Source organism: Trachypithecus francoisi, unplaced genomic scaffold (assembly GCF_009764315.1).
Source record: "Trachypithecus francoisi isolate TF-2019V2 unplaced genomic scaffold, Tfra_2.0 Lachesis_group20, whole genome shotgun sequence".
NCBI classification, from domain to species: domain Eukaryota; kingdom Metazoa; phylum Chordata; class Mammalia; order Primates; family Cercopithecidae; genus Trachypithecus; species Trachypithecus francoisi.
In genome coordinates, this window is record NW_022681466.1 from 72123989 (window position 1) to 72148884 (window position 24896).

General features: G+C 46.3%; 1 protein-coding gene and 1 long non-coding RNA gene across 2 annotated transcripts in view; one reads left to right on the plus strand and one right to left on the minus strand.

The window, feature by feature from the left end:
• Positions 1 to 4435, plus strand: part of DOC2B (double C2 domain beta) — a 37738-nt gene extending 33303 nt beyond the window's left edge. The window contains 1 exon segment of the mRNA XM_033185240.1: positions 552 to 4435. Within this exon segment, the coding sequence (XP_033041131.1) occupies positions 552 to 688 (137 nt within the window). The 3' untranslated portion in view covers positions 689 to 4435.
• Positions 4436 to 21326: 16891 nt separating this feature from the next.
• Positions 21327 to 24896, minus strand: LOC117067982. The gene is made up of 4 exons (XR_004430912.1): positions 24708 to 24896; positions 22112 to 22238; positions 21774 to 21917; positions 21327 to 21451 (listed from the first exon to the last, which is right to left on the minus strand). It is a non-coding gene; the product is annotated as an uncharacterized LOC117067982 (long non-coding RNA).

Here is a 24896-nt window from a genome sequence, read left to right on the forward strand (position 1 = left end):
GTGCCTGTCCTGGATCAGGCCACAGCCCCTCCTCCCTGGTCCCTGGGGAAAGCTGGAGCCACGAACCACCTGCCCCCAGACCTGAGGGGCCTTAGACCTTCTCCAGCCTGACCGTTGTGCCCCAGGAAGAGACAGGCCCAGAGAGGGAAGGAGTTCTGGGAGGGTCACACAGCACTCTGTGGTGGAGCACAGACCAGAGACGACGATGGGCAGTGCCTCGGGCTGGACTCTGAACCCTAGAGGCCCCAGATTCCTGGTGGGCCTGGTGGCTGCGCACAGTGGGGCTGCCCGGCCCTTTCTTCCCTCTTCGGGCCCCATTCCTTGACTCCTGACACTGCCTCTGCACCCTGCCCTTATCCCTGCCCTGGTGGAAGAGGGACAGGATGGCTGGGCCCTGACGGGGCTGGAGTATGGCATGGAGGGCAGGTCCTGTCCATGCTGGGAACTCAGCGGGCAGTGGGAGAGGCTGGCCTTCGAGCCAGGGGGCACGGGTCCCACGCCTGGGAGTCGGGAGTCCCTGTGCCGTGGCTGCCCCTTCTGTCCTCCCGCAGGTGGCGTGGTTCTGGGCATCAACGCCAAGGGGGAGCGCCTGAAGCACTGGTTTGACTGCCTGAAGAACAAGGACAAACGCATTGAGCGCTGGCACACACTCACCAGCGAGCTCCCGGGGGCCGTGCTCAGCGACTGACGCCCGCCTGCCACTGCCACCCCCACCGCCACCTGCGCCCAGCACGGCCGGCCCAGCCTTCCCCAGCAGCCACCAAGGCCTGTGGCCCCCACACTGGGGGAGATCCAGAACCCCTGCTTGGACCCAGAGCCACTGCAGTCCCCGCTTGGAGGACGTGGAGGGCTCAGCCACTCTGGGACGGGGAGGGCAGGGAGCTGGGGGTGCTCTCAGCCCTCTGGGGCCCAAGGGGCCGGTGGTGGAAGGAGACCTCAGCACCTGCCCAGGGGAAGGGGACAGGCCCATCTGGGAGGAAAGACCTGCTGGAGGCCAGCCCAGGCTGAGAGGGCAGGAGTGTGGGGGCACCCTGGGGGACAGTGGGAACAGAGGAGGGAGGTGGTGAGCAGGCAGACAGGGGGAGGACGGGACCTTGAAGACAGACTGCTCCAGCCCAAGAAAGGCTGACCGCATCCCTCATCTCCATCGCTGCTGGGCCGATGGAAGAAGCGGGCCTGCCGGCCGAAAGTCTGCAGAGTTCCCGGAGGCTCCTGATGAGGGTAAATTGGCACATGCTTCACTCAGTGATTCCGCAAGCCCTGCGGGTGAGTGAGACACAGGGCCTGCCCTCAGGGAGTTGCCGTCTGGTCAGGGAGCTGGGAACAAACCACTCCAACTGGGGTGAGAAATACCGAGACCAGCCTGGGCAGTCTGCAAATACCATGGGCTCTGCTGACTGCTGGGAGGTCAGGGAAGGCTTCCTGGAGGAAGCAGTGCTTCTGTAAGGCCTTGGAGGGTGAGTGGGGAGTTCTAGGCAGCAAAGGGGAAAAGTGACCCAGGCAGTGGGAATGGTCTAAAAAGGCCTGGAGGAGAGAGAAGGCCCATGGGGCTGGGGAACTGTGGACCCAGGGTCTCCTCTCCGAGGCAGGGTTTGTTAGGAAGGTGTGAGGCTCGAGGCAGGAGGTGGGGGAAGTGATGGAAGCACCAGGAGAAACTGGTGCTGGTGCAGGGCCAAGTTCAGACCTCAGACCCAAGTCTCCCACTTTGCTCCCTTTCTCCTCCTGAGGGACCTGGAGGACGGAGTGTGCCCCTCCTCCTTCCCGGCATAAGCATCAGGTCAGTTGCAGTGGGGAAAAGGGTCCCTTGTGCTTGGAAAAAAGCAAGCATTCCTCCTGGTTCTCACTCTGCCGTTCCCCTTCCCCTCCACTTCCTGGCTCACACTGAGGACTGGGGGTCTCCGGGTGCTCGCTCATGGCATCTTGGTCCTACCACCACCACAGATGTCCCTTCTGGGAGTAATCAGTGGCAGTCCAGGGCCTTGTCTCTGGGGAGGCCTGTGGGGCTGGCTCCACCCTCCAGGAACTGAGCAGGAATCGCCTTGCCTGGTGGGCCTGTCTGCTTCCCTGAGTTAGGCTCTCCAGAAGGCTTGAGAGTGTCTGAGTCTTGGGGCCCATGCCTGAAGCCCACAAACTTTCCCTGCCGACCAAGGAGGCCCCAGGAACACCGGGTGAACAAATGCGGAGCCAAGGCGTTGCACAGCCAGAGTCCTTTTGCTCAGCCCATCCGTGTGTGATGGAAACAGAGGCCCAGAGAGTTAGGTGACCTGCTCAGGGCCTTCCAGCCCCCACAGAGCTGGAACCAGGATCCACAGCCCCCAGCCCAGAGGGCTGGACCCCACACTTCAGGGGAATTGCTGTGCTGAGCTCACATGAGAGAGGTCCTGCTAGCTGCCAGCCTGGGGCTCACCCGCCTGCTGCCCACCCCTTCAGCACCGGTAGAGGGACTGACAGGCACGATGGTGGGGACTTCCACTGCAGACGCAAAGCACACCACCACCTGAGGTGCAGGGTCATGATTGAATCCCACCAAGTGCCCATCATGCCTTACCCAGGTTGCGGGGAAAACAGGACCCCAGCCCCGACACGGTCCCTGGCCATCTGCTGCTCATGAGCCTTGTCTCCCCACCTTTAGGAAGGGTTTTGTGTGTGAAGGCTTTTGCATGCACTGGTCTGGACGCGTCTTCACAGCCCTGCAAGGTGGGTTTGATTCTCATCCCCATCTTGTAGGTGAAACATGTTCCCAGAGTCTGAGTAGTTTGCCAAGGCCACACAGCCAGGAAGGGGTGAGCCAGGACTCAAACCCAGGTCTTATGACTGCCACTTTCTCTCTCTGGGGGTCGGTACCCCCAGTCCCTTCCCTCCTGGTCTGTCAGACTCAGCAGAGACCCCAGGTGTAGGCCCAGTAAGCTCGGTGCATGATGGAGACCTGGGGTCTTGCCACTGCCCTGCCCCCTCGTCCACTGGCTTTGAAACCATCTCTGCTACTTCAGGCTTCCCCAGAGGCGCCTAACCCGGCCCCAAAATTCAGCCACCTCACCCTAGCCTCGGGGCTGAGGCAAGGGCCCCTCTTTTCTCCACACAGAGTGGGCATCCTCTGGGGGCCTAAGGTAAGAGGTGGTCTATTTCTAAAAGGCCTGGTGTCTACTTAAGTTCTGGGCATCTTCTTAGCTTTGCTTTTTTTTGTGGGTCTCATTCAGAGAGGAGACTTGACAGCCTCTCTGAAGACACAGAAGTGAATGGCAAAGCTAGAAGAGGCTGCACCCTCCACCTAGCATGACTTCCTTATAGGGGAACTTGGGGCCTATGGGCGGAAGGGGCCTGCAGGGGCACAGCTGGGACAAGAACGCAGAACTCCAGCCCCCCAGTCTGGGGCCCTCTACTGCCCAGGCTGCACAAATGGGGCTGGGCCTGAAAGATGGGGACAGTCAGGCTGGGAGGCGGGATCACTGGCCATCCCGGGGGCAGCACCGGCACTCGGGCAGGACCCCCCCCAGGAAGTTCAGAAACCTTCCTTCCCCAGGATCCCAGCACCCTTCTAGATCCCGTGCAGATTGTCTTTCTGTTAAAGCGCTTTGAGGCCGGGCGGGATGGCTCACGTCTGTAATCCCAGCACTTTGGGAGGCTGAGGCGGGAGGATCACCTGAGGTCGGGAGTTCGAAACCTGCCTGGCCAACATGGTGAAACCCCGTCTCTACTAAAAATACAAAAATTAGCCGGGCGTGGTGGTGCATGCCTGTAGTCCCAGCTACTCAGGGAGGCTGAGGCACGAGAATCGCTTGAACCTGGGAGGTGGAGGTTTCAGTGAGACAAGATCACATCACTGCACTCCAGCCTGGGCGACAGAGCAAGACTCTGTCTCAGAGAAAAAAAAAAAAAAAAAGCTTTGAGAAGCTGCAGAAGCGGCTCTGCCTTTGACCCCAAACGGGCATCTTTACTCGGGTCCATCAGCCCCACAAAGACAGGAAATCTGATGCCAAAAAGTCATTCCAGATGTCAGCAACCAGGCGCCGCATCCGACCCCGCCCCACCTCGGCCCCCCGCCCCGCCCTCCACCGGCACTAGCCAATCCCCGACGGGCCCGTCTTCCAGCCCCGAAGCGGTCACCTCCTGACCTCTAGTGGCGAACCTGGGGAACTGCGCCCCGGCCCGTCCGCCCGCCGAGCGCAGGCCGTGCATGCCCTGCCCGTTCTTCGCAAACCGAGCGAACCTCCCGATGCATGGACTGTGGCTGTCGTCGACGCAGAGTCTCGTGCACTGCTTAACACCGTTTTGCTACCATGTGACGGCTGCAGACACTGCCCTCAAACTGCAGCCCCACACACAAGTTTTGTACTTTGGTCTGACCTACCCGAAGGTGTCCTTTTTAAGTCTCATTTGTTAATATTTATAATGACATATAATCCAAAGTAAATGGAAACATCATATTGCGATCTCATTGCCTTGGCGAGACGCTCACCTTTTAATAGATTTGAACGGGGTGGGGGCGGTGGCTCACGCCTGTAAGTTTTTGGAGGTCGAGGTGGGAGGATTGCTTGAGGCCAGGAGTTTGAGACCAGCCTCGTCAACATGGAGAAACCCCATCTCCACACACACACACACACACACACACACACACACACACACAAAATGACAATTAGCCTGGCGTAGTGGCACACACCTGTAGCTCCAGCTATTCGGGAGGCTGAGGTAGGAGGAGGAAGATTGCTTGAGCCTGGGAAGTGGGGGTTGCAGTGAGCGAAGATCATGCCACTGCACTCCAGCCTGGGCAACAGAGGGAGACCCTGTGGGGGAAAAAAAAAAAAAAGGATTTGTAAGGGTTGGAGGGGAGGGGGAAAGATGGAGGAAAAGCAACTGAAACCTACTCTGGATATAGTCTTGTTACTCTTCACCAGGAACCCGTTTGAGGTAGGCCCTCAAGTTACAGATGGGGAAACTGCGGACCAGAGAGGTTAAAATACTTGTACAGAATCACACGGCTGGTCGATGGCAGAAGCAGGATTCAAACTGAGGCCACCCGAGACTTTGCACCAGGACCTGTTGGCCATGCTGTTATTCAGTCATCCACCAAACAGCTGTGGAGTATTGACTCAAACGCCAGCCCCTGTCTGAGTCTCCAAGGGAGTTAAATGTTGGAAGGTACTTTAAGACACGTATTGTGTAGGTTTTGAGGGGGAAAAAACCTTGCTAACACAGTTTATTGAATACAGTTGATTGTACATCATTCTTTAGGTCAGATAGAAACTTCTCAAGAGATACAAGCCTTTGGTTGCTAACATTGACTAACGAAGAAAATGTATGTCACAGAATGTGCAAACCTCTCAATCTCTTTCCTGTATGTCTCCCCTCAGGGTCAGGGTCAGGGTCAGGGTTAGGGTCTAGGATCAGGTTTAGGGGTTAGGGGTTAGGGTTCAGGCTTGGGTTCGCACTAGGTCCAGGTCTAGGTCCAGGTCAGCGTTTCGCATTTAGTGAGGGTTTGGAGTTTGGTTTTGGCTGGGTTAGGGTGGGTTAGGACTCGGGTCGTAGTGTTACGTTGGTGCGTGGGCATCCCTGCTGTAATTTCCTTTCTGGTTGTCACCGTGACCGTAACCCTAATTCTGGTTCCACTGCACTCGCCTCTTCAGTTGTCAGGGCTCTTTTCACGGCTGGCTCCATTCGTTGCTCTCTCCTCCTACTTATCTCGCCTGTCCAATCGGCAGAGCTCTCCACCTTCTTGTTCCGCCCTCTTCTCCCTAACATCCAATAGCAGCCTTCTCCGCAGTCCTTGCTCCTCCCACTCCTGTCTCTTGCCCACTCAGCAGGCTCTACCAATGCTCACTCCGCCCACTTCTCGCTCTTGTCCAGTTGGCAGGGTCCCCTCAGTGCTCGCCCCACCTACTTCATCCTGTCCAATTGCAGGGTCTCAGTGCCAGCTCCGCCTGCTTCTCGCTCCTATCCACCCAGCAGGCTCTACCCAGCGCCCACCCTGCCCACTTCTCTTTCTTATCTAATGACAGGATCTCCTGGTGCTCACTCCGCCCACTTCTCTCCCCCAGCCAATCCGCGAGCTCTGCCAGTGCGTTGCGTTCCTGTCCTTGGAGGAGGGAGCCCGGGGTCTCTCCGGGAAATGGAAACACTGGCTCGGGTGTGAGGCTCGTTTCCTTGCGACGCGGGCAGAAGAGCTCTTCCGCCGCGCAGTGGTTTTGTGGGGCAAAGGCCGCGCGGTTCCGCAGGCCCTGACCCTGCAGGGACTCGGGGGGCCCCGGCCGCTTTGTCCGGGTGGAGCGGGGGCCCGCCCGGCGGGACGTGTGTGCGGCTGCGCAAATGGCCCCGCCGGCACCGCGCGGGCCCGGGAGGGGGGCAGCCTGGGGAGGCAGCGGCTGCGGGTGCCGCCCACGCCGAGCGCTCTCTGTCTCTCCGAGCTTTTGCTCCGGACTCGTTCCTTCATCCAGGGCGCCGTGCACCGGGTGCCGTCGCTGCTGTCCGCTCAGAGGCTCGGCTGGGCTCCGTCCCTCTCTCGGTGGAATGAGCTGTCAGCCGCCTCCGCGCACACCTGTGCTCAAGGAATGGAAGCTGGGCTGGCTTCATGCCCCGGGAAAGGGACGTTTGGCACCACCAGCGATTGGCAGACCAGTTGCACACCTGCTTAGCTGTCAGGCTTATCTGAAGGACAAGTCCTCCTGCCTCCAAACAGCAAAACCTCCAGCGCGGCTGGAAGGCGGAGCTGTGGCTGCCCATTTGCATTTCGAGGTCATTGTGTGGTAGGGCCAGGAGCTGAGCTGGAGACGAGGGCATTGTGTGGCCAGAGGAGGGTTCAGTGAGTATATTTGAGAGGTGAACCAAGCACCAGGTTTTGGGGTGTCTTGGTTGATAGTAGTGGATTGTTGGTTCAGACCAAAGACATGCCAAGGAAGAAAGCATACTGGGATGGCCCCTTGGCAACAGCCTTTTCCAGCCAGCAGGGCTGCTCTTGCCTGCTGGGAAGGAGGCTGGGACCCGGAGCCTCACTAAGCCTCCCCTCCCATCTCATCACTTGCAGAGGGACCTGAGGAAAAGGGGCCTCCACAATCCCCAGAGACAATCCAAGGACCGTGGGAGCTGCTGGCCTCAGCCCCGGACTCTCCTGGAGCTGAGACAGTTTCAAAGCCACTGGCGGCCAGGTACTGTCATCCCATGGCCATGGGACCATCTCACGTGATCCGTTGCTCTCTCCTCAGATGAGACTGGAGCGTGGCATGGGTGTGGGGGTGCCAGGACCCCGACATGGGAACGAGGTCAGACCCCAGGGAGGGGGAAGCCACCAGCAAGGAGCCCACATCGGGGACCGGGGTGGGGGGCTTCCTGTGACCCTACAGTGCCCCTGCAGCCTGACTCATCACCCGAGTTCATGTCTGCTTTGGAGAATGAGGGGACAGACTTAGAAGGAAACACATGCGGGCCTGACACCTAAAGACAAAGCCAGCTGTCCCTGTGGTTTATTTCTAGTATTTTGTCTGATTGATTTTCACTGAGTCAGTGATAGCCAAAGTCTCTAGTTCCTAGTCCGTACCAGTGGTATTTGGACTCTCCCTGCGCTCCGTGCTCTTCCTATGATGAAGTGAGAACTCGATGTAAGGACAGGAAGAGTGTAGCCTGGCCCGCTGTGGGCAGAGTTCACGTAGGGTCAGCCCATGGCATGTCTGGCCATCACGCCTTGCTCACTTCTGCTCCTCCTTTTCCTTGTACTGTTATGACATCAGCGTCTCTCCTGACACCACCTGTGCCTGCTCATATTCAGGCCTGACACTGCCCAGGTGTGTGACCCTAGGCAGGTTCACAAACCTCTCACCTGTAAAATGGGGATGGTGCTAGGACCTGCCATGGGGTGGTTGCAAAGCTTAAGTGGGGGTGGTTAAGAAAAACCTAGGAACACCAAGGAGCATCATTGAGCACAGTGAGTATTTGTGGAATATTAATTCTTAATTCTTTAATAATTCCCTAATGAATTATTTACTTAATTGCTTTAGGATCAGTCATCATTTATTCACTCAACTGTTAGGCTCTTAACATTTTCAGTTAGGTTAGGGATAGCATAGGGTTAGGATTGTTAGGGTTAGGGTTAGGGTTAGAGTGGGGATTAAAATTCTATATGAGATTTGGGTGGGGAAACAGAATCAAATCATATCAGTTCAATATTTTATATTAGGAGTTATAGAGATGTTGAACTCATATTCCTCATAGAGGTTAAAAACTATATGATGATGAGAAGTTGTAGTTAGAAAATTTATTTATTCTATAAATTTATCTTTGAGTGTTAAATCCCTTGCACAATAAGGACCCGTATTCATTAAACTGAAATGAAAGATTCTGAGAACAGTGTGGTGTGACTAAGCTATTACCATACCAGTTCATTTAATCCTTACCAACTGATAACTCTAGTGCCCACATTTTACTCATGAGGAAATTGAGAATTAGAAAGTAAAATATCTTGCCTAGGCTCCCAGCTAGCAAGTGACCTATCCCAGGCTTGAGTCCAAAATTATCTACTGACAGATCTGAAGTCTTGGACTTTCAATTACTATTCCTATTCAAGTCTATCATTTCGGATGTATTACCTGGGTGACAGGGTGAGACCCTGTCTCAAACAAAAAAACAAACCCAAAAAGTTGGCTTGTGAAAAGGAGGAAAACTAGTTTTATGTGGTGTCATCAAGAAGTGAGAAAGGAAAATGTCCTGATCTTAGAGCATGATCTGATACTTTAAAAGTTGCTGAGAGGTCAAATAATGAAGGCAGATGAGGCCTTTTGAGCTTACTGGTGACCTTCATATGAGCAATTTCACTGTTGGAGTGAGGTGAAGCCATGTTGGTGTTCAATTACTCAATATTATTCAACATCCCTTCATCCTAAAAACTCTCAATAAACTAGGTATTGATGAACATATCTCAAAATAATAAGAGCTATTTATGACAAAACTACAGCCAGTATCATACTGAATGGACAAAAGCTGGAAGCATTCCCTTTGAAAACTGGCACAAGACTCCTATTCAACATAGTATTGGAAGTTCTGGCCAGGGCAATCAGAGAAAGAAATAAAGCATATTCCTATAGGAAGAGAGGAAGTCAAATTATCTCTGTTTGCAGATGACGTGATTGTATATTTAGAAAACCCCATTGTCTCAGCCTAAAAACTCCTTAAGCTGATAAGCAACTTCAGCAAAGTCTCAGGATACAAAATCAATGTGCAAAACTCATAACCATTCATATACATCAATAGACAAACCAAGAGCCAAGTTATGAGCGAGCTCCGATTCACAATTGCTACAAAGGGAATAAAATACCTAGGAATACAACTTACAAGGGATGTGAAGGACCTCTTCAAGGAGAACTACAAACTACTGTTCAAGGAAATAAGAGAGGACACAAAACAATGGAAAACCATTTCATGCTCATGGATAGGAAGAATCAATATCATGAAAATGGCCATATTGCCCAAAGCAATTTATAGATTTAATGATATTCCCATCAAGCTTCCAGTGACTTTCTTCACAGAATTAGAAAAAGCGACTTTAAATTTCATATAGAACCAAAAAAGAGCCCATGTAGGCAAGACTACCCTAGGCTAAAAGAACAAAGCTGGAGGCATCACGCTACCTGACTTCAAACTATACTACGAGGCTACAGTAACCAAAACAGCATGGTGCTGATACCAAAACAGATATCTAGATTAATGGAACAGAACAGAGATCTCAGAAATAACACCATACATCTACAACCATCTGATCTTTGACAAACCTGACAAAAACAAGCAATGGAGAAAGGGTTCCCTCTTTAATAAATGGTGCTGGGGAAACTGGCTAGCTATATTCAGAAAGCAGAAAGTAGACCCCTTTCTGACACCTTATGCAAAAATTAATTCAAGATGGATTAAAGACTTAAATGTGAAACCCAAAACCATAAAAACCCTAGAAGAAAACCTAGGCAATACCATTCAGGACATAGGCATGGGCAAAGACTTCATGACTACAACACCAAAAGAATTGCAACAAAAGCCAAAATTGACAAATGTGATCTAATCAAACTGAAGAGCTTCAGCACAGCAAAATAAACTATCATCAGTGTGAACAGGCAACTTACAAAATGGGAGAAAATTTTTGCAACCTACCTATCTGACAAAGGTCTAATATCCAGAATCTACAAGGAACCTAAATTTACAAGAAAAACAACCCCATCAAAAAGGGGGCATATCGCATCAAAAAGGGGGCAAAGGATATGAACAGACACTTCTCAAAAGAAAACATTTATGCGACCAACAGACACATGAAAAAAAGCTCGTCTCTGGTGACTAGAGAAATGCAAATCGGCCGGGCGCGGTGGCTCAAGCCTGTAATCCCAGCACTTTGGGAGGCCGAGACGGGCGGATCACGAGGTCAGGAGATCGAGACCATCCTGGCTAATACGGCGAAACCCCGTCTCTACTAAAAAATACAAAAAACTAGCCGGGCGACGAGGCGGGCGCCTGTAGTCCCAGCTACTCGGGAGGCTGAGGCAGGAGAATGGCGTGAACCCGGGAGGCGGAGCTTGCAGTGAGCTGAGAGCCGGCCACTGCACTCCAGCCTGGGCGGCAGAGCAAGACTCCGTCTCAAAAAAAAAAAAAAAAAAAAAAAAAAAAAGAAATGCAAATCAAAACCACAATGAGATACCATCTCACACCAGTTAGAATGGTGATTATTAAAAAGCCAGGAAACAACAGATGGTGGTGAGGCTGTGGAGAAATGGGAATGCTTCCACACTGTTGGTGGGAATATAAATTAGTTCAATCATTATGGAAGTCAGTGTAGCGTTTGACCCAGCAACCCCATTACTGGGTATATACCCAAAAGATTATAAGTCATTGTACTATGAAGACACATGCACATGTATGTTTATTGCAGCACTATTTACAATTGCAAAGATTTGGAACCAAACCAAATGCCCATTAATGATAGACTGGATAAAGAAAATGTGGCACATATACACCATGGAATAATATGCAGCCATAAAAAAGAATGGGTTCATGTCCTTTGCAGGGACATGGATGAAGCTGGAAACCATCATTCTCAGCAAACTGGCACAGGAACAGAAAACCAAACACCACATGTTCCCACTCATAAGTGGGAATTGAGCAATGAGAACACATGGACACAGGGAAGGGAACATCACACACCGGGTCCTGTTGAAGGTTTCGGGGGCAAGGGGAAGGAGAGCATTAGGACACATAACTAATGCATGTGGGATTTAAAATCTAGATGACAGGGTGATGGGTGCAGCAAACCACCATGGTACATGTATACGTATGTAACAAACCTGCACATTCTGCACATGTATCCCAGAGCTTAAAGTAAAAAAAAAAAAAAATGCTGAAAAAAATTGCATAAAGCTTTGAAAAATTCAGGAAAGAAAAGTTTTTATTTATGAGAAATTATTTTTTAAATGACTGAAAACACCCAAATCTGAGGAAATACATGAGGGTCAGTGACCTCGAAGAAGGATGCACTCAAAGGACGAACATTATAGTCAATCATTGAAACATAAGGACAGAGTGAGAATTTTGAAAGCAGCAAGAGAGAAGCAACGCATCAGTAAGAGTAGCAGCTGGTTTCTCCTCAGAAACTGTGGAGGTCAGAAGGCAGTGTGATGACATATTTAAAGTCCTCAAAGGAAAAGAAAAAGAAATAGTCAACCGTGAATTCTATATTTTGCAAAACTACCTTTCAAGAATGAAGGAGAAATTAAGAAATTTCCAGATAAACCAAAGCGGAGGGAGTTCATTACCAGTAGGCCTGCTTGTCAAGCACTGCTAAAGGGGCTCCTTCGAGCTGAAATTAAAGGACATTAGATAGTAAGTTGAAGCTGTAGTTAAAAAAATAACAATAGTAGAGGTAACTTTATAGGTAAATATAAAAGCCAGAATTATTACATTTGGGGGTTGGCTTATAACTTCTCTCTTTTTCTAATATCTAATATGCATAAAACAATAATAATAAATCTATGTTACTGAGCATATAATGAGTTAAGATGCAACCTGTGACAATAATAACATAAAGGGGGAGGGACAGAGATGTATAGGAGCACAGTTTTATGTGCTGCGGAAACAAAGTTGGCATTATTCAAATTAGACTTATCAGTTTCAAATGTTAATTGCAATGCCCAAGGTTACAACTTATGTAAAAAAATATACAGCAAAAGAAAGAAGGATATCAAAATGTTACACTAGAAAAAGTTAGCCTAAAAGGGAGTAATGGGGGAATTAAGTAACATAAAGCTTTTAGGACATATAAGAAAAAACAGTTAAATGACAAAAGTAAATTTTTCTTTGTCAATAATCACATTAAATGCAAATGGATTAAACTCAGTAGCAGAGATTGGGCGTTCAGATTAAAGACACCACATCCATCTATAAATATATGCTACCTGAAAAGCCTCACTTTAGCTATAAGGTCATAAGGAGGCTAAAAGTGTAATTATGGAAAAAGTTATTCCATGAAAATGTTAATCAAATGAGAACTAAGGTGACTATTTATTGGCATGCAAAATAGACTTCAAATTTTTTAAAGTTCATGATATTAAAAAGTTCTATTTTGCAAGAAGATATAACTATAGTAAAACTATACATAACTAACAACAGAGCCCCAAAATATATGTAGCAAAAATGGACAGCAGTGAAGGGAGATATACACGGTTAAACAATAATTGTTGAAGACTTCAGTACTCTACTTTCAGTAATCAATATGACAACACAACGAAAGATCAGTAAGGAAATAGAGAACTTGGTCAGCACTGTATACCAAATAGACCTCACAGACACACACAGAACAGCAGAATATACATTCTTCTGAATGGCACGTTGAATATTCTCCAGGATATTATGTTATCCATATGTTAGGCTATAAAATAAGTCGTAACACATTTTAAAAGATTGAAATATTTCCAGATATATATTTTTTTATCATAATGGAATGAAAGTAGAAATCAACAAAAGAAGAAAAGCTGCAAAGATCATATGTGACAAATAATACTTTTTTTTTTTTTGAGACGGAGTCTCGCTCTGTCGCCCGGGCTGGAGTGAGAGGCACCATCTCGGCTCACTGCAAGCTCCGCCTTCCGGGTTCACGCCATTCTCCTGCCGCAGCCTCCCGAGTAGCTGGGACTACAGGCGCCCGCCACCTCGCCCGGCTAGTTTTTTGTATTTTTTTTTTAGTAGAGACGGGGTTTCACCGTGTTAGCCAGGATGGTCTCGATCTCCTGACCTCGTGATCCGCCCGCCTCGGCCTCCCAAAGTGCTGGGATTACAGGCTTGAGCCACTGCGCCCGGCCCGACAAATAATACATTCTTAAATGTGACTCAAGGAAAAATATTACAAAGTTAGAAAATAAGTGGTGAAAAGCAAAAATGAATATATAACACACCATAACGTATGAGTGTTCAGGACATTTATAATCATAAACGTCTACCTCAAGAAAGAATACAGATATTAAGTCAGAAACGTAATTTTCCATATAAGGAATTCTAAACATTACAGTGCACTAGAGCCAAACCTAGCAGAAGAAAGGTAATAACAATTAGAGCATGTAAGGTTTTTGTATCAGTTTAAATGCCGATAGGACAACGCGAGGCGGTGTGCACAAACATGCTGCTTGCTGGTTTTTTTTAGACGGAGTCTCGGAGTCTCACTCTGTCGCCAAGGCTGGAGTGCAAACGTGCAATGTCGGCTCACCGCAACCTCTGACTCCCAAGTGCAAACAATCTTCCTGCCTCAACGTCCTGAACAGCAGGGACTACACGTGCCTTCCCCCACGCCCGGTCATTTTTTGTATTTTTAGTAGAAAGGGGTTCAGGTTAGGTGTTAGCAGTTAGGGTCTGGGTTAGGATTGAGGGTGAAGGCTAGGGTTTAGGGTTGGGGGTTAGCAGTTCAGGTCAAGGTTATGGCTAAGGGTCAGGGTCTGTGGTCAGCATTAGGCTTTAGGGTTGGGTGTCAGGGTTTGGGTTCAGGGTTAGGCTTTAGGGTTGGGGGTTAGCGGTTAGGGTTAGAGGGTTCGGTTAGGGTTAGGGTTAGGGTTTCGGGTGAGGGTTCAGGTTCGGGTTAGGGTTCAGTTAGGGTTAGGGTTAGGGGTTAGGGTTAGGGTTCGGGGTTAGGGTTAGGGTTAGGGTTAGTTTAGGGTTAGGGTTAGGGTTAAGAGGTTTAGGGTTAGAGTTAGGGTTAGGGTAGAGTAGGGTTAGGGTTAGGGTTAGGGTTAGGATAGGGTTAGGGTTAGGATTAGGGCTAGGGTAAGAGCTAGGGCTAGTGTTAGGGGTTAGGGTTAGGGTTAAGGTTCGGGTTAGGGTTAGGGAATAGGGTTCAGGTTCTGGTTGTGGTTTGTGTTCGTGGTTACCGTTGTTGTTTGGCCCCCCAGCCGCTGGGGGGTGTTTGTGGCGTCTGCTTGAGGTCGGATTGCGGGGGCTGCCTCACCCCTCGGCGTTAGGGTCCCAATAGCCGTGGATAGCGGTATTGACTCTTAGTCCCCACATCACAGGGAGTGCCCCATAGGTATCACCGTGTTGGTGTTCACCTGCTGCCATTTCAGGAGTCATACCCATGGTCTCCTCTTCCGGATATCAGGAAACGTATATCCCGGGGTTTTACAGTGTCTGCGATACTGAGAATAATATCAATCTCCTGGCCTTGTAATGTTAAGAAGAACACCCAGTGTGAATGTACAACCTCTGCCATATTGGGAGTAATATTAGCCTCTGCCCTCCATGGATATTAGGAACAATATCCCAGGGTGGGTGTTTGCCTCCTGCTGTATGGAGTGTTATATCACCTTGTCCCTTCTAGGATATTAATAACACTATCACGGGGCGAGTGAACACAACCTGCGAATTATTATCATCCTTTTCCCCTCCTGATACTGGGAACCATATCACAGAAGAGCTGTATCCACCTTGCGATATTGCGAGCAATAGCATAGGCTTCTTCCGGGAATATTAGGAGCAATATTACCGGGTGGCTGTCCATTCATTGCTGTGTTGGGAGTCGTGTCGTACACTACCTCCCTGGATATTAGGATCAGTGTCACGGGGTCAGTGTACACCTACTGCGATATTAAAACTAAATTCATGCTCTCTGTCCTAGGATGTTAGGAACATCACAGGTAGGTGTACACTGCCTGTGGTATTAGGAGTAATAATATGGTTATTACACATCAATGATCGATGTTAATAATTATCAATGGTACTAATAGAATACCATTGTTAATTATGGAGAATTAAGTACCTGATTATGCACGCTTAATATTATTAATGTTAACTCATTTAACAATAATATTTGTCCCTAATACTAATCATTATTTTCTTGCCAGCATCACTTTGTATTGATTTAGGTAACATTAATTGCGGATATCATTATTTGATTATTAATGTTGATATTAATATTAATTACCATTCCAAATCGTTACAATTTTAAACCACTATCAAATTTTATGAAGTTTATTGTCATAATTAATATCGATTATCAGTAGTAATATTTATTATATTTATTAATATTTATAACTAATAGACTTGTTCCTGATATCCACCAGGGAGAGGATGATATTACTTTAAATATCACAAAAGGTGTACACGCACCCAGTGATATTGCTTCGAATTTCCGCGAGAGAGAGGAGGATGTGACAAGCAATATCGCTGGGAGTAGACACATTCCTGGGATACTGTAATTAATATTCAGGGGGAAGAGTATGATATGACTCCCAGTACAGGCGATCGGGGGCCCCCAGCCGCCGGGGGGCGTGGCGTGGTGGCTGCTGGGGGCGCCATCAGCTTGGGACTAGAAGCTGATGAAAAATGGGAAGTTTCATTTCTGGCTTCCATTTAAACGTTCATACTGGGCCGTAAAAGCAGATGAATTAGATATGCCGTTATCCTGAATATGTATATTTATATTTTCTTATATATATAGAGAGAGAGAGAGAGAAAGAGAGAGAGAGACAGAGTCAAGCTCTGTCACCCAGGCTGGAGAGCACTTGCGGGATCTCAACTCACTGCAACCTCCGCCTCCAGGTTCCATCGATTCTCCTGCCTCAGCCTCCTGAGTGGCTGGGACTATAGTTGCGCACCACCACATCCCGCTAAATTTTGTATTTTTAGTAGAGACGGAGTTTTACCTTGTTGGTCAGGCTATTCTCAATCTCCTGAGCTCGTCATTCACCCGCCGTGGCCTCCCGAAGTGCTGGGATTACAGGCTGGAGACACCACATCTGGCCTATCCTGCATATTTAAAATTAATTGAGTTTAATAAAAACAGAGCAGAGAGAGAGAAATAGCAGCCCACCCAGCAGCTCTGAAGCTATCTCATGGAAGGTTTAGTGGGGAATCCTGACCCAAGTCCAATCTCCCAGCTCTAGACATTTCACCAACAAAACAGGAAGCCAACACATTCTGGATCTTCTTTCCAAGATAAAATTGACCATTTGCAATATTTTTTTCAGATACAACAGAAGCTGAAAAATAATTGCTGAGAAAGGAGGAACTTCTCTAGAAGAACTTAAATCCAAAAGGCTATGGGATAGTAATGAGAAGTGGAGGAGAACCAAAAAGGCATGGAAAGTAAAATCAGGAGGCAAAACAAATGTTTTAGAACAGCCAAGTGTGGGGAGTTGGAAAGTGAAGCTTTGAGTAGAAACCAGAGTTACAAATTTTCAGAGCTGGAAGGAGCCTTATAAGGAAGCAGAATTGGGCCTGAGGACTAAATATTTGCCAAAAACCACACAGGCAATTAGTGGCAGACAAGAGAGGACGTTCATTTTTATGCAACCTCTGCCTCCTGGGTTCAAGAGATTCTTCTGCCTCAGCCTCTTGAGTAGCTGGGATTACAGGCACATGCCACCACTCCCGGCTACTTTTTGTCTTTTTAGTAGAGACGGGATTTCACCATGTTGGTCAGGCTGGTGTCAAACTCCTGACCTCCTGATCCGCCTGCTTCAGCCTCCCAAAGTGCTGGGATTACGGGCGTGAGCCACTGCACCCCGCCCGTTGTAATGGGTTCTATTTTGATTAATAAAGATGTGTTGCAGCCTAGTTATAAAAATTTAAAATTCATGGTCCAAAACCACAATTACTTTGGCACCAACCTAATAACATAAGAATTAAAAGAGATCTTTATATTAGAGAGCCCATGGATGATGAAATAATAAAGAATATTACAATCTCCATAACCCACAAACTTGGTAACTTAGACCAACTGGATGAATTAAAAGACACAATCTATTGAGACTAAAATACAGGAGAAATAAGTAATCTAAATATATTTATATCTATTAATAAAATGGAATCAATACCAAATAACCTTACAGAAAACTTACGTATTCCAAAAATCTGACATTCTGTCATGTTATTCTAACTGGTGGAATTCGGGGATTTCCATTTTGGTAAGAACATAGGGGAATTGCACACATTTAATTTTAGTTCTCATTGGTCAGGAAACCTATGTCCACTATAGGATACTGCAGAGCAATGAGTTATGGAGAATTTAGGCAAGATAATATGATTTTCAGAGTTAAAGGAAGACAACCTGTTTTGTGTACAGTCATTCCTCATAATATCACAGGGGATACCATATTGAAACTTTGGGGTATCCCCAGGGATTCTTCTTATTTGAGCCACATGTGAATTTCAGACACGGAGGCTTCCCAACTTTGGTGGCTTTCAACAAATGTGGAAGTTAATCACAACCTATTTTGTGGAGGCATAAAATTCAATGAGCACTCACTTAACCTTTTATTTTAAATATTATTTTTGTTAACTTTGCATTTCCAATTAGGTGAAATTTTAAACCTGTTTCAGTTCTTATCCACTTTTCTTTTTTTTTTTTCCTGAGACGGAGTCTTGCCCTGTCACCCAGGCTGGAGTGCAGTGGCATGGTCTTGACTCACTGCAACCTCCACCTCCCAGGTTCAACCAATTCTCCTGCCTCAGCCTCCCAAGTAGCTGGGATTACAAGTGCCCACCACCACGCCCAGCTAATTTTTGTATTTTTAGTAGAAATGTGGCTTCTCCATGTTGGTCAGGCTGGTCTTGAACCCCTGACCTTGTGATCTGCCTACCTCGGCCTCCCAAAGTGCTCAGATTACAGGCCTGAGCCACCGCACCCAGCCTCTCCACATTTTTTAGGCCGAGGGGAGTAAGGGTTGCTTTAAGTTATCAGGGACTCCCATGTACCCACCCCATTTGTGTCAGTTTCTTCCTTCAGAGTTCTTCAAATCAGCATCACCATTGTTAAAGGCCTCCCGCATGGTAATAATTGTGCTACAGGGTTTTATGAACATGAAGTTTATGTTTGATTGAATTAACCTCCTTGCTGTGGCATAAGGGGGCCGTAAGTGTTTTCACCAATTATGAGGTGGGTTCACTGTGCAATGGCTACCAACATTTCTGAGTACAATGAGACCAAACACATTCATACATAAATTCCATGAAGTGAATGTATTACTTACAAACAGCAAACAGAAGACAACAGCAGTCTGGGATTCAATATGAACCGCTACCGCAAGATCAGGAAAGCTACCCAGAGCAGATGGATGGAGTTTTGACTGTAAATGCTTCACTTGCGCTACAACTGAGGGACCCCAGGAAGGAACCCACCTTGGGTTTTCTCACACGATGTGGTTTGCTGGACACAAGCGTTAAAGGACATTCTGTTTTGAGCAGGGAGTCTAACAGAGCCTGGGCTGTTCTGACCAATGTCACTTGATTATCAGGATATTGCATTCCCAGCATATCATACAGTTATCTTGAGAACTACCAGTAAGAAAGGGAGGAAAATGGCTCTGTACCCTTAAAACTAAAGGATCAGGATATTTGCTGTGACAGAGGCACAGACAGTAGCGACAGAGTGTTCTTGTGAGCCATCTACTAGTTCTCTTGACCACAGCCTGGCACCTGACCTCTTTTCTCTTTCCTTTCAATGGAAACTGTTTCAGAATATTTTGAATATTTTGAGTTTCTACATCTAAAGAGTTGAGGCACATGATCACTGGCAGTGTAGACTCTCTGCATGGTTACAGGAAAGAGTTCAGGAGCCCATCAAGCCACATTGGTGGAGACCACCTAATCCTCCAGAGAGTGCCACTCCATCTTCCTGGGGTTAGCTCCACATGTAGTAAGGCCATTATGTCTAAGGCAGGCAAGACTTGAGTCCGAAGATTCGACTTTTGGCATGCTGATGAGCAGCAGTGATAAGAAAATCCCACACACTGGCTACGTGTAACTTGTGTAACATTTCACACATTTTTTCCAAGCACTGCACTATCATTAATTTGCATCAGGCTTTCCAAATTAGAAAAGCTTCACTTATACAATTTCTTTCCAGTGGGAGATTTCACATGACTTTTCAAGTGAATGTGAAAACTGAAATTATTCTTGCAGTTTCTAAACTATTAGAGTTTTAATCCTGTGTACGTTCTTGTATTTACAAGGTCCAGCCAGCTACAGTGTGCATTTTCATATGTCCTTGAGTGGGTATGAGAGAAATAAAACATTCTCACATTCTAGACATTCCTAGGGTTTTTCTCAGGAATGAGCTGATGTCATCCAAAGGAACTAACACAACTGAAGGCCTTACCACAAATTTAAATTCAAAAAGCTTTTCTCCAGTCTGAGACCTCCCAAATTTTCACAAACAGGAAAATCTGAAGGCTTCACCACATTTCCTACATTCTTAACGTTTCTCTGCAGTGTGAGCTCTTTCATGTTTATGAGGGAATGGGAAAGAGTAAATGTTTTACCACATTTCTTACATTCAAGGGGCTTTATTTATTTTTGAGGGTCTCACTCTGTCGCCAGGCTGGAGTGCAGTGGCACAATCTCAGCTCACTGCAACCTCCGCCTCCTGGGTTCAAGTGATTCTCCTGCCTCAGCCTCCTGAGTAGCTGGGATTACAACCATATGCTACCACACCCAGCTAATTTTTATATTTTTAGTAGAGACGAGGTTTCACTGTGTTGGCCAGGATGGTCTCGATCTCCTGACCTCGTGATCTGCAAGCACAGTACTTACCCCCAAACCCCCGTGGCTTTTTATGTCCTTGAAAAAGAACCAAGGCAACTGAAATGTGCCACCATGCCCAGCTAATTATTTTTATTTACTTATTTGTTTTGAGACGGAGTCTCGCTCTGTCGCCCAGGCTGGAGTGCACTGGTGTGATCTCGGCTCACTGCAAGCTCCGCCTCCCGGGTTCACGCCATTCTCCTGCCTCAGCCTCCCGAGTAGTTGTCGTGAGCCACCGCGCCCGGCATTATTTTATTTTTTGTAGAGACAGGGTTTCACCATGTTGCCCAGGTTGTTTCTCATTGTTTTAATCCAGGCTGGTTATAAACTCCTGGGTTCTCAAAGTGCTGGGATTATAGGCTGAGTCACTACACGCAGCCTCTATATCATGACTTCTTTCATGGCGAGTAAGGTGACTGGAACGAATGTAGGCTTTACGCATCTCTTACATTCATAGAGTTTTTCTCCAGTATGAATTCTTTCGTGGAGGTGAAGAGAACTGAGACGACTGAAGGCTTGGTCACATTGTTTACCTTCATAGGCTTTCTCTCCAGTATGAGTACTTCTATGGTTACAAAGGGAACTCAAACCACTAAAGGCTTCGCCACATTGTTTACAGTCATAGGGTCTCTCTCCAGTATGAATGCTTCCACGGTCACGAAGGGAAGTGGAACAGCTGAAGGCTTTATCACATTTGGTACATTTATAGGGTCTTTCTCCAGTGTGAGTCCTTTCATGCGTCTTAAGGGAACAAGAAAATCTGAGTGCTTTCCCACATTCCTTGCATTTGTAGAGTTTCTCTCCAGTGTGAGTTCGTTCATGTATTAGACAAGAACCGGAAGCAGTGAACACTTTACCACACTGTTTACATTGATAGGATTTTTCTCCTGTGTGAGTTCTCTGACGTCTTTCAAATGAATTGAGAAAATGAAAAGATTTCCCACATATCTTACATTTATAACTGGATTTCCACTGTGCATTATCATGTGTCTTCTAACACCTGGAACAGAAACGAAGAATTTGCCACACTGTTCACATTTATGTTGCTTCTCTCCATATGGTTTGTATCCTGAGTGAACTAGGATACAAACCATATGGAGAGAAGCAACATAAATGTCACAATAACAAGGAGTACTTAACCTCAATGACCTCAGTGAAACCAAGAAGTAAGAAGGAAAACAAAATCATAGTACAGTTCAGTGCTTCAATGTGAACGCTATGTGCACAGGCATAATGAGGCAATGCTAAATGTAGATAATAGGACGTGCCTATTAAGGAGGGAATGACGTACAAAGACTTTTCCACGAATACTGCATTCACACTGTTTTAATCCAGAAGAAATGTTCTCATTCAGATCAATCTTTGGAATTTGGCTGACAACTGTCCATACTGACTACCGTCTTTGCTTTCACACAGTCTCTGTATCATATGATTTCTGTAAAAAAAAATGACAAGCACATTATTATTGCTTGGTTTAATAACTTTCTGCTTGGTCTTGGACTTACACTGCTACCAATACCAAGGAAAATGCTTTTTTTTTTTCTTGCCATGACTGAATTATTTGAAGGTAAATGGGTTACTACTGAAAACACAGCTACCACCTGCATGGCTATAACCAAATTAGTAACATTCATGTACACAATTTTGTAGCACTGTTTTCAAGTCAACGGTTTTCCAAACACTGACTGCTACATTGAATTACATTACATTTCCGGTGAAATTCTTCTAAAAAGAAATGAATTTCAAGTGACTCTTACTTCTTTTGGTTGCTTGTTTTTAAATTCATGACAAGCTAAGATTCCTTCAGAGGACTTCATTTCCTCTTCTCAGTGCAAATTATCTTATATCTTTCCCAGGTTTCTCGAAGTGATCTTCAATATTCTGGTCTTACCATTTGTTTCCTAAAATGCAGACCCACAAAATTATCACGAATTATTACAAACTATAGAAACATTACTAGATTTAATGTTCATTGTACACAGTGCCCATGCCTGATTTCTTCACCAAATCATTCCTTTGCCACATTCCAAATGACAAATAGCACTGATGATGGGAAATACTTCTGTAATTTAGTGAAATGTGTTGTCATTCTCACCTACAGAAGCCAGATTCCTGCAGGTTTCCTGCCTCATTTCTCTGCAGAGATTCTTCTGAGAAGAATCTAGCAGAGCCCATTCCTCCTGGGTAAAGTTCACAGCCACATCCTCAAAAGCCACGGAGTCCTAGAACATTCCACACATGTGGATAGAAGGATGGGTGAGAGTGACAGCACTAGGAATCTGTACTCAATCCATAAGCTGTTTACATGATTCTAAAATTTCCAAGCATTTTTGCTGTGAAATTTTGATGGTGACTTGATGGTCACAACTCTTATTCTGTTCACACATACTCCCTCCCACAGAGCAGTACTATTGCTAGATTTGAACTATTCAAAGATGCAACAGCGAAGTGGAAACTCCCATCTTATTAGAGAATCCAGGCAGTAAGATGTGCTGCTAGGAGTTACCTTTTAACTTCACTTCGTACATTTCTACTATCTGTCATACTAAAGTCTTACCTGATGTGCATAAGGGACTTAGTATTATCTGTCCTGAGACTAATTATTCTTAAAAATGCCTGCTCGCAAAGTTCCATCTTTGTTTGTATTAGTAACTTACATTTTGAAAGGGATTCCACCAACCCAAGTAATAAGAATGATTCACTGCATCTAAATGGCTTATGCAATATATTTGCCAAAACTTTTTCTGCTGAAGGTCTATTATTTTGTGTCACTGCAGTGGTGCTCAGGGAACCAGACACCAAAACACAGTCTGAACACTAAGTGTTCAATGAGTTTCCCTGGGACACAATATTTTACACTTGCTGTCACTTGTTAACTGGGGAGTTGAGCCCATTCCATGTGATTACACCAAGACAGAGTAGGCTCATTAAATTTAATTAAGTAGTAAATAAAACCAATAATTGATATTTAACAATACTAATACGACAATTTTAAAAATTTCTATTGCACAATGTCAAGGTAGAAAGGAATAAGAGGAAATAGGACACATGTTTTTTAAAATGACATTAATGTCACCACTTCCAGATGCTATTCCTATGAAATCACATAATTTCCCAAATCAGGTTGTTTTTAGGCAAGAAAAACTACTTTTTCATACGTAGTAAAAATGACAAAGGTCTAATGATTTGTAGTCATCTAAAAAAAAGAGTGATGGCTTGTCTAACACACTTCTGAGATTTTCAAACGAAAATATTCACGACAGCACAGTATTAGCAGAGAGATGAGCAAGCAGACCAAGGGAAAAAATAGTCATAATGACCCAGCATTTATAAGGAAAGTTGATGAAAGATAGAGTAGGCACTGTAGAATAGAAAAAGAAATCACATGCACTTTAAAATATGAGGCAAACCAGTCTGGCATCTACTTGGGAAAATGCAATGTATTCTTCTCTATTCCATGAACCATAATCAACTTCTTATATATTCAAATATGAAAGATAAAACCAGAACACTTTCAGAAGTCACAGGAAGACTTTTTTTTTTAATGAAGGATTAAGCAGAATTTCTTTTATGTAAGAAGACAGTGATAAAGGAACAGACAAACTCAAACATATTAAAATTTAGGGAATAAAAAGAAAATAGAGTGGGCAGGGCATGGTGGCTCACGCCTGTAATCCCAGCAGCTTGGGAGGCTGAGGAGGGTGATCACCTGAGCTCAGGAGGTTGAGGCCAGCCTGGCCAACATATCAAAACCCGTCTTTTTGTTGTTTGTTTTTTGAGACGGAGTCTCACATTGTCACTTGGGCTGGGGTGCAGTGGCAAGATCTTGGCTCACTGCAACCTCCACCTCCTGGGTTCAAGCAATTCTCTTGCCTCAGCCTTCCAAGTAGCTGGGATAACAGGTGTCTGCCACCAGGCACAGCTAATTTTTTTGTATTTTTAGTAGAAACAGGGTTTCACCATGTTGGTCAGGCTGCTCTGGAACTCCTGACCTCATGATCCGCCCACCTTGGCCTCCCAAAGTGCTGGGATTACAGGCCTGAGCCACAGTGCCAGGCCGAAAACCCCGTGTTTACTAAAAATACAAAAATTAGCTGGGTGTGGTGGTGGATGCCTATAATCCCAGTTACTCGGGAGGCTGACACAGGAGAATCACTTGAACCCGGGAGGCAGAGGTTGCAGTAAGCAGAGATGGCGCCACTGCACTTCAGCCGAGGTACAGAGCAAGACAGTGTCTCCAAAAAAAAGAAAAAACCCAAAAGTAACTAAAAACCCCTCAGATATCCAGATAAGAGGATAGAGATGTGTCCACTGTCATAAATTCTTCACCATGCTACAAGAGGGAAACTGACATTCTGGGGAATCTTTGTAAATCATCAATTTATCTATCACACTTTTATTTCACCAGTAGCATTGACAAAGCTAAGTCCTACAATTCCATTGGAAATTACCCTTAAAAAGAACAGACCTTTAAAACTTACTGCACTCACTCTGGGGAAGAAATAAATACGAATTTTTAGCAAATAAAATACATCTTTTTACCTTGCCTCTTTGGAAACAGTATGTGTATCTTTCATGCTGTACTGATAAAATGTATCTTACAGTCAGTGAAAACCTGAAACTCAAATAAGCGGACAAGCTTTTTCAAGGTAACAAACTCAGGGAGAGGCAGTGCAGACTCCAACGCAGACCTTTCTAAGTGTCACGGCAGGCCATTCTATCCCTCGGGACACCCATCCTGTTCAGTAAAGTACTCAGTGACCACCTAGGAGGCACTGCCACTGCTCTTTGTCCTTCTGTGCGCCTTAAGTGCATTTTCATATTCAGGTTCTTGCACATCCTCTCTGGGGTGGGTTTTCCTTGTCCTTTGGGACAGTTTT